This window comes from Elephantulus edwardii, unplaced genomic scaffold (genome assembly GCF_000299155.1).
Source record: "Elephantulus edwardii isolate Elephantulus edwardi_28Jun2011 unplaced genomic scaffold, EleEdw1.0 scaffold00419, whole genome shotgun sequence".
Classification (NCBI taxonomy): Eukaryota; Metazoa; Chordata; class Mammalia; order Macroscelidea; family Macroscelididae; genus Elephantulus; species Elephantulus edwardii.
This window is the reverse complement of record NW_006400169.1, coordinates 884143-894878: the sequence shown is the minus strand read 5'-3', so window position 1 is coordinate 894878 and position 10736 is coordinate 884143. Positions and strand designations below refer to the sequence as shown.

The 10736-nt window shown below is 40.4% G+C and overlaps 1 protein-coding gene across 1 annotated transcript in view; it reads right to left on the bottom strand.

Moving 5' to 3' along the window:
- PTPN4 (protein tyrosine phosphatase, non-receptor type 4 (megakaryocyte)) overlaps positions 1-10736 on the bottom strand; it is a gene marked incomplete at its 3' end in the record, with an annotated part of 444194 nt that overhangs the window by 312634 nt on the left and 120824 nt on the right. The window contains exons 3-4 of the mRNA XM_006902506.1: positions 6320-6362; positions 6144-6222 (exon numbers count right to left, since the gene is read on the bottom strand). Of these exons, the coding sequence (XP_006902568.1) occupies positions 6144-6222; positions 6320-6362 (122 nt within the window). The remainder of the gene's footprint in view (positions 1-6143; positions 6223-6319; positions 6363-10736) is intronic.

The window sequence follows — 10736 nt, the reverse complement described above, 5'->3', positions numbered from 1 at the left end:
CCATGGATTGCCAAGAAAACAAACAGATTCATCCTAGAGAGGGTTAAACCAGGCTACTTCTTGGAGGCAAGGATTCTGGGGCTTCGTCTGACATACTTTTAACATGTGATAAGGAGAGACAGGTCCTTGGAGAGGGACATCATGCTTGTTAGGGTAGAGGGACAACGCAGGAGGGGAAGACCCGCTATGAGGTGGATTGCTTGACTGGGGTAATCGAGATGGGTGTGTCAGAGGCAATGCGGTTGGCACAGGATAGAGCAGGGTTTAGGGCTGTTGTACATAGGCTTGCTATGAGTCGCAAACGACTCGACGGCACATAACAACAACAACAACAACTATGAGTGGATGAGGGATGATAGGAGAGTTGACGGCTTTTAGCTTGGTGCTAGAGTAGGGTACTGAATATACTATGGACTGCTAGAAGTACAAACAAGTTCATCCTGGAGAGGGTGAAGCCAGGCTGCTCCTTGGAGGCAAGGATTCTGAAGCTCTGTCTGACACACTTTGGACATGTTGCAAAGAGGGATCAGTCCTCGGAGAGGACCATTATGCTTGAGAGGGTGGAGGGACAACACAGGAGGGGGAGACTTTGATTAGATGGACTGATTCCATCACTGGGGTAATGAGGATAGGTGTATCAGAGACAGTGAGACTGGAAAGGGACAGAGCAGGGTTTAAGGCTGTTGTACATAGGGTCACTATGAGTCCACCTCGAAGGCACATAACAACAACATGAATGGATACATAGTCCTTTTTTTGAAAACAATTGTCGAGAATAAAAACCTAGTTAATCTTTGTCTTCTGATTGTTGAAAATCCTGCAGCTTACCAACTTGGAGGTCACCTTTATGTTGCATTCTTACAACATCCTTACAGAAACCATGTGATCAAAGCCTGAAGATCTCAGACCTTCAAGGATATGGACAAGTACAGTGATCGCCCTCAGATACAGCAGAGATGGTGAGCCTGGTGCAAGAACAAACGTCATTCCAATATATTGTATACACTGTTGCTATGAAGCCTGGGTGAACAGCACCTAACACCACCACACAAAATGTGATGTGCTTCACTGATAAAACCATCGATAGGGAGAGCACACTCCAAATCACTTTTTCGAGCTATCAGGAAAAATTTAAAACTAGCAAATGCCAACTTTAGAAGTGCTCCCAAAGCAGGGAGGGGCATCCACTTCCTAAACAACATGCCTCTAGAAACTCTATGAACTTTGAAAAATGTCAATAGTTGTAGAGGGCTTCAGGCCTTTTGTTCATAGGGTCACCATAAATTGTGTTCGTGTTTGACTGGAAGGCAATCATTAACAACAACAACAACAACTCATAAGGTTAACAGTGTTAATGAGAAACGATGCTTAGAGGAAGCTATGTCTGAAATCAGTGAACAATTTTAAAAGTTTTGAAACAACAACAATAAGCATAGCAACTGTAGAAGTTGATGAAAATGATATTGAAGAGTTCTAGGTAATTACAACAGGAAAAGATAGAAAAAGAATCTAAACACAATGTCAAAGAGCAGGAAACAGAAGCTGTCTAGGAACCAAATGTGAAGCTGTTGCGTGATATTTTTTCAACAAGTGAGAGTGGTACAATGATTACAAAAGAATATAACTTCAGTTGTGAAATCATATGTAGGTAGAGGGCAGGTCTGCAAGATGTTTTGAGAAATGTACTTTTAAAAAATGTAGCTAAGCAATGAAGCAGACTTGTAGTTCAAACTTCCTCCAATGCAGATGCCATATTCTTTGTCATATACTTCAGTCTTCTCAGTATAATTTGCTCAGTATACAGATTCAACAGTAATAGAGAGTGGATACAACCCTGACACATACCTTTCCTCATTCATTGTAAATCAAGCAGTACTCCCTTGTTATGTTCTAATGAATAATTCTTGATTTAGGTATAGGTGTTTGGGATGTTTTTTTTTAAAAAAAAAACATACTTTAAATTAAATGTTATTTAATTAGATCTTTTGCAAAAAATCTAAAACGCCAATTTGTGAGGATAAACTCCATTGGTGAAGGAGAATAAAGACTCTGTTGGCTCTGACTTTTGGCAAAATTCAGGACTCCATAGCTTTCTGATCAACCTTGCACTGCTCTGTAATCTCCTATTTCTCCTTCTCTGTGTCAAAGATCTCACTCTGAGCTTCCGAAACCACTGCTTCTTGAAGTGTCAGTGAGAGGTTTGGGATTTTCATACCACTGATGTTAACTTTAGTGGAGGTGACAATGACAAATTTCTAGTGTGTTCTCCACAGTGGAATTCGATTCACGGTCAGACGCACAATCACAGGGAGCAAGCCACCATGCAGCTACTACAAGAAAACCGCCCTCTTGCCTCTGTGGTGCACCGTGAGGTTATAAGAAAAATTCTGGGCATGAGGCTAGAGTGTAGCCTCCTCACATGCTGAACGAAGGGTCCTTTGCCGTGGCTCAACAGTTTCCAAGGCATATCCTCAGTAATACCTAGGCATTTCTAACTGGTTTTGTGATAGTAGCAAGAAGCTTCTCTTTCTTCTTTTCAACCCTGGGCATAGTAGCTGAATACTTCCTTTTGTACATGGCCTTCCTGGAATACACTGCTGATTGGGAATGCCTACCAATACCCTGGAGTAAAACAGGATTGCAGCTGCAGTGGGGCTTCCCCTTCTTGGGAAGTTTGTCCTTGGCCTTGGGCTTTTGAATTTGCCACTTGGATCTGCTTTCTTGGCTTCAGGCTTGCCTCGGGCTTCGTCTCCTTGGAGTCCAGCTTTTTACCTGTCATCTTGTAAGATAAGAAAAGGGTAGGTATAGGTTTTGCATGAGCACAATAAAATATTCTGGCATTCCTATTTCTCCATATCAGCCATAACTTGTTATGGTCCACCCACTCAAACTGGAAGGAGCAGCATCCACTTTCTAAATAACATGCCTCCAGAAACTCGCCGAACTTTGACAAAAGTGGACAGTTGTCAAGGGGCTTCAGGCCTTTTGTTCATAGGGTCGCTATTAATTGTGCTTGACTCGAAGGCAATCAACAACACAGTCAAATGTCTTTGCATAATCAATAAATCACAAGTAAACATCTTTCTCATATTCTCTGCTTTCAGCCAAGATATATCTGACATCAGCAATTGTATTCCTTAATCCATGAACACTTTTGAATCCAGCTCAAACTTCTGGTAGTTCCCTATGGATGCACTGTTCCAGCTTTTTCTGAAACATATCTGAAAATATTTTACTTGCATGTGATATTAATTCTATTTAGTGTCAAGGGTTTATTGCTCAAAATGCTTTCCTAGCCATCAAGTTTGACTTTGCCACATGGATGGGTTGGATCATACAGAGTTAGTCTATTCACAATGGGACTGGTTGTCTAGCCATTAAATTGATCAGATTCAGTGGCAAAACTGGGGAATCTCACCACCAGCCAAAAGAAAGCAGCACATGCCTTTTGGGGACAGAGATTCCCATGCTACTCAGACCAAAGCCTACAGTAGCAGCAGCAGCTGCAGCACAAAACCAGAGACTTGACAAGACAGAGCTCATCTTGAGGCTGCTGCCTCATGAAACCTGAGCTAGGAGACTTCGCCAAAGCTTGCTGAAGACCTAAAAGATAACAACATAACTAGGAAGACTAAGGGAGTTTTGGGACACTCACCTAAGCTGTGAGCTGAAAGTCAAAGGGCCTGTAGCCATGCCTGACAAGCCAGACTGAGGGACTGTATCCTGCTGCCAACCTGAAATACAGACTATTATGCTTCCTTATAAACCCTATAAATAGAGAGTATGTGTGGTCTGTGAGTTAATCCAACAGATTTTGAATCCAGAAGTACAGTACTAGTACTATGCTTCTGGATTTAGTCCAAAGACATGAAGGACAATGAGGGACATCTCTGTCCTTATGGGAATTCATTTTGAATTGTGAATGTTTTTGATGGGGACAGTTCCCCCTTCTGGAGTTACCAGACAGAGGTCAGGCTTGGATTCCTCTGTTGCCCTCACTTTTTTTTTAAATTGATAGTTTTATAATTTCCACAGTCTGCTTAGGAATGAGAGCAAATGTGGATTTTTTTCCCCTATTCTAGTCACTTGGCCACATAGCTAGCTGTCTTCCATGTATGTTGGCAGAGAACTGCATATCACAGTTGCATCAGTTTCCTGAAAAACCTCACTTGGATTTCTATCACTTGCTGGGAGGGACTTTATTTTTTGCCAATGCCTTCAGCGTAGCTTGGACATCTTTCAGATCTATTGGTTCTTGATGGTACACTACATCCTAAAGTGGTTCTGTGTCAGTCAATCCTTTTTGGTCCAGTAAGTGTGTATTCCTCCATCTTTTGACTCTTTCCTCAATTGTTCAAGACTTTGCCAATACAATCCTTCAGTGCTATAAACTGAGGCTTAAATTTTCTCTTCAGTTCTTCCAGCTGGGGAAATGTCAAGTATGTTCTTCCCTTTTGGTTCTCTAACTCCAGAACCTTGCATATTCCATCATAATAGTTCGCTTTGTCTTCTCAAATTGTCCTTTGACATTTTCTGTTCAGCTCTCCTACCACTGCATCACATTTCCTTGTTTTGCTGCTGTTCCAATGCAAGTTTCAGAGTCTCTTCTCTTCCTTCCCTGTCTTTCTAACTACCTTTTGCTTTCTTTATGGACAATGTCATAGATAGTGCAGTGTTGAGTGTTAAATCTTTTTTTTTTTTAAATCTATGGTTTTCAAATGTAGTTGGGTCATATTTTGGTTTTCACAGATGTATTTCCATTTTCTTCAATTTCACTTTGAAACATGCATATGAACAGCAGATGGCCCATTCCAGAGTCATACCCTAGCCTGGATTTGACTGGATTAGTTTAGCTTTTCCAACATCTCTTCCCACATATATTGTTAATCTGATTCCTGTGTGAAGTCTATCTGATTTGTCATTTTTTTAAAAGGCATTGTCAATGAATAAGTAATTCATTGTACAAAATTCTTATTTGTTCTCTAGTTTCATTTTTGTTACTAAGGCCAATGACCAGTCCTTTTTGCTTCCAATTTTTGCATTTCAGTCACCAATTATTATTAATTCATCTTGACTGCATGTTTGGTCTATTTCAGACTGCAGAATTGGTAGAAATCTTCAATCTCTTCATCTTTGGCTTTTGTGGTTGGTACATATATTTTAATCACAGTTGTAGCAACAAGACTTCCTTGTATACATATAGATAGCATCCTATTGCTCACAGCATCAAACTTTAGAATGGATCTTTAAATGATCTTTTTTGATAATGAATGCTAAACCATTCCCCTTCACTTTAATTTCCAGCATAGAAGATCCTGTGCAAAATGGCCAATACAAGTCCATCTCACTTCACTAATGCTAAAATGTTGATCTTTAGGCATTCCACTTCATTTCTAACAACTTCCAATTTCCTATGTTCATACTTCATGCATTCAATTTCAAGTATTTAATGGATGTTTGCAGTTGTTTCTCCTCATTTTTAGTATTGTCATATCAGCAAATGAGGGTTTTCCATTGGGTTCTGTCTGAGTCATTATGGTAGACTCTGCTTTGAAAAAGCAGCTCTTTCCTAATAGTATTTTGAGTGCCTTTCAGCCCGAGAGTGCTGTATTCAACAATATTCTATTGTTGTCCATTAAGTTTTCAAAGGTCTGTTATTTCAGATGTGGATGGCCAGTCCTGCTTCTTAGTCTATCTTCATCTGGCAGCTCTGCTGAAACCTAGTCACTGTGCATGGCCCTGCTGGTATTTGATATGGAGGAGACACAACACCGTTTATAGCGTCACAACAACATGCAAGCTGTCACAGGGCTGCAAACTGATAGAGGAGTGGTACACCCATATATAGGCCTGCAGCAAAATCTATATATAGAGTTTCTTAACCATTATCCACAAGTAAAAACATTTACTATTTGTGTGATTCAAGAGACTATGTGTTTGTGAACAGGCCCATCCTAGGGTTCCAATTCCTTAAACTTTTTGAGTTACAAAGCCATTATCATGGAAAAAATATAACCCACAGGGTATACTGGTTGGGAAGCTCAAAATTATACAACAGTCATTATTTTTACCTAATTCATTTCATTATTTTCACACTAGAGTTTCAAAAGTGTTTTCAAGAAAAAGAAGCTCTATAAACCTACCTTGTATATTCTTCTTGTAATTTGTTGGGGTCACTTACAAAAAATTTGACTCTAAAGTTCAAATTATAAGGAGATCCTCCTAGAATTAATAAAAGTAGTTCTAATTAATCAGATTGTATTGATCCTTTATCTTTATAAAATATTCTTGTAAAACATCAAAATATATGTATGCTCACTCTTTAGCTGCTTCCTTATTGGTTTGTTTGGGTCGAGCCATCTCTGAAAAATAAATAAGACTATGATTTCTTGTATTCTTGAGAAACTAATGTACCACTTCTCTTAATTTATTCCATATGTAGATAAACACTTAAAAGTACATTTCTCAAGCAAACAAACATACTGTATGCTAAAATTCATGGAATGTATTTGCAGTGACATTAAAATTTATATTTTCATTTCCGCCTGATTGAAACGATGTGCAGTAATATTTCCAAAAGCTACTGTTACATAACAGTAGATAATAGACTGTTGCGTTGACCTTCATTCAACAAACCCATGTAAAACAGATCAAAACCTTGCCAGACCCTACGCCATTCTTACATGGCTGCTGCATTTATGCTCACTGGTGCATGCACTGAGGCAATCCTCCTCACTGAAGGTCTTCCTCTCATTCACTGATCCTGTAGTTTTCCAAACATGCTGCTCTTCTGCAAGGACTTGCCCCTTGGAGTCTCACTATCTCTGTTTACCTGGAGACTTCAGGTTCACTTATTCAAAGACAGACTTATGTGCTCTTTTGGGAGCCCATATATATAAATTCAATATACTGTTGAATAGCTACAGTATATTCAATAATCTTTGCCAACACAATATTCAAAGGCATCAAAAAATAAGGCTTACTAATTGCAATAACCTAAAGAAATTTCCATTAATTTAAATGTTTTATACCAGTTGAGAAAATTTTAAAAATTCTACCTTCCCTAAAAATATACCGTGCTTATGCTCTTTAAAACAAATTTTCATAATCTACTTAAAGAAGGAGTGACACAGTGACTGCACCAATGGGCTCAAATGTGTACGAGATTATGAGGGTGGCACAGGATAGAGTTTAGATCTGTTGTTCATAAGGTCACTATGAGTCACAACTGGTAGCACATAACAACAATAACAGTTCATTTGTAGCTAAGTGTTTTTAGTCATTGCCCAAATAACCTTGTTGCTGCTGTTATGTGCTGTCAAGCTGCTTTTGACTCATAGCAACCCTATGTACTACAGCTCTGAACCCTGCTCCATCCTGAGCCAGTTTGATCATTGCTGATACACCACACCTCCATTACCCCAGTCACTGAGTAAATCCATCTCATCCAGGGTCTTCCCCTCTTGCACTGTCCCTCCGCCCTCCCAAGCATGATGTCCCTCTACAAGGACTGGTCCCTTCTTGCAACATGTCCAAAGTTTCTCCGACAGAACTTCAGATTCACTGCCTCAAAGGAGCAACCTGGTTTCACCCTCACCAGGATGAACCTGTTTGTTCTCCTAGCAGTCCATGGTATATTCAATACTCGTCTCCACAACCACAGCTCAAAGGCACCGATTTTCTTTTTATCATCTAGTCATTGTCCAGCTTTCTGATGCATAGCACATAATTGTGAAGACCATGGCCTGGATCAGGCATACCTAAGTCTCCAAAATGACAACACTGTTTGTCAGTATGCTGGAGAGGTCCCTAACAGCATACTTTCGCAATGTCTATTGATTCCCTGGCTGAACCTGTCAACAATCTCTATCTCTTCACCATCTATCATTATGTGACTTATTGGCCCAGCAGTGAGAATTTTCATTTTCTTGATGTTGAGCTTCAATCCACATTGAAGGCTACAGTCCTTGACCTTCTGCAGCTAGTGCTTCAGGTCCTCCTCAGTTCCAGCAAGCAGGCTTGTGTCACCTGCATACTGCAGGATGTCGGCAAGTCTTCCTCCAATCCTGATGCCACATTCCTTCTCATAGAGCTCAGCCTCCCAGATGATCTGTTCTGCACATATACTGAAAAGGTACGGAGAGAGATCACATTTCTGGCATATACCCTTGCTCACTTTGAACCATGCAGTGTTTCCTTGCTATGTGTTAAGCATATGACACAACCTTGCTTGCAGAAATTAAAGAGGACCTGAAGTACTTACTGCAGAAGGTCAAGGATTGTAGTCTTCAATATGGATTGAAGCTTAACATCAAAAAGACAAAGATTCTCATCACTGGATCAACTGGCAGCACCAGGATAGATAGAGAAAAGATTGATAACAATTATAGCTTGCTTGGCTCCAAAATCAAAACTCTTGGCACCAGAAGTCAGGAAATCAAAAGAAAAGTTGCACTGGGGAATTCTGCTGTCAGGGACCTCTACAGAGTACGGAGAAGCACAATATCAGTCTACAGATTAAGCTGTGCCTGATCCAGGCCATGGTTTTTGCAACTTCTTGCTATGCATCAGAGATGTGCACAATGACTACAGATGACAGAAGAAGGATCGATACCTTTGTGTTGTGGTGCTTGAGAAAAGTCTTGAATATACCATGGACTGCCAAGAAAAGAAAAAAGTCTGTCTTAGAGAGGGTGAAACCAAGCTTCTCCTTGGAGGCTAAGGCTTTAAGCTCTGTTTCACATGCTTTGGGCACTTGGCTAGAAGGGACCAGTCTGTGGAGAGGGCATTATACTTGGAAATATGGAGGGACAGCACAGGAGAGGAAGACCTCAGATGAGATGGACTGATAGAGTAATTAGGGCAATGGGGGTAGGTGTGTTGGAGTCAGTGAAACTGTATCAGGACAAGGGAAGGTTTCAAAGCTGCTATACATAAGAGGTCACTATGTGTCTCAGGTGACTCAATGGCACATAATAGTAACACTGCTGTTGTTATGTACTGTGGAGTCAGCCTGACTCACAACTGAGCCTCCAGTGTGTTTCCAAAGGCAGTAAATTGCAGGAGATATTGCCCATTATTCTCCTGCAGAGCAGCTGGTGGATTCAAACTTTACACCTTTGACTTGGCAACAAAACTCCTTATCACTTAAGCACTAAATTGCTGAGTGCCATTAAATTTACTACAATTCAAAGCAAGCCTATGAACAAAAGATCTGAGGCTTGCCCTATCCTGCCTAAACCTCATGATCTCTGGTAGTTTTGAACCCAGTGACACAATCACTGCACCAATCCTTCTCATTAATGGTCTTACTCTCTAATTCTCTATCTTTCCCAACATGATGTCTTTTTCCAAGAAGTGGGCCCTCTGAAAACTCGTGGGAGGGTCAGTTATGAGTTGGTTCCAACTTGATGGCACATATCAACAATAATCTTATTCTATTACATGTCTAGTGTTAAAACAAAACTAGGTCGTACTGTTTACTATAATTGTATAGTTAGATTTACAAATTATGAAGGATGACTCTCCTTCCTACTTTGTTGTTTTTTTCAGCATTATTTTAGCTATCTGAGATCACCTGTCATTCCATATAAAACAGAGGACTAATTTTGCTATTTCTGTAAAAAAGGTTGATAGAATTTTGACTGACATTACACTGAATCAATAAATTCCTTTGAAAAGTATTGACATCTTAACAATATTAAGTCTATTCATCCATTAATATCTTAATTTATTAAAATCTTCTTTAACACTGTCAATAAAGGTATTAATATATCTTATAATTTTGTTGTGTAACAAATGCCAGATGTGCAGACTGGGTTTAGAAGAGGTTGTGGTACTAGGGATATTATAGCTAATGTTACAAGGATCTTGGCAGAAGGCAGGGATTGCTTCATTGACTATGCAAAGGCTTTTGACTGTGTGGATTACAACAAGCTGTGGCTGACTCTGAGAGGAATGGGAATCCCAGAACATTTTATTGTGCTTATGCAAAAACTATACTTGGACCATGAAGCAGTCTTCAGAATAGTGCAAGGGAGACATTGCATGGTTCAAAATTGGGAAGGGGGTCTGCCAGAGAAGTATTCTGTCCCCACACCTTTTCAGTCTGTATGCAGAACAGAACATCCAGGACACTGGCTGTACAAGGCTGTATGTGGCATCAGGATTGGTGGAAGATTCATCAACAACCTGCGATAAAGAGATGATACAACCCTGCTTGCTGAAACTGAGGAGGACACGAAGTGTTTGCTGCAGAAGGTCAAGGACTGCAGCCTTCAATACAGACTGAAGCGCAACATTAAGAAAACAAAGATTCTCACCACTGGGCCAATTGGTAACATTAGTATGGATGGTGAAGAGACTGAGAGAGTTAACAGTTTTCATTTGCTTGGCTCTACAGTCAACACTCTTGGTATCAGCAGCCAGGAAATCAAGAGATGAATTGCATTGGGAAAGTCAGCTGTCAGGGACGTCTCCAGATTACAGAAGAGCAACAACATCAGACTGGAGACTAAGGTGTACTTGATCTGGGCTATGTTGTTGTTGTTGTTATGTGCCGTCGAGTTGCCTGCGACTCATAGCGACTCTATGTACAACAGCCCTAAACTCTGCTCTGTCCTGTGCCAATCGTGCGGTCTCTGACACTCCCATCCCAATTATCCCAGTCACTGAATCAATCCACCTCACAGAGGGCCTTCCTCTCCTGCGCCGTCCCTCCACCCTCCCAAGCATGA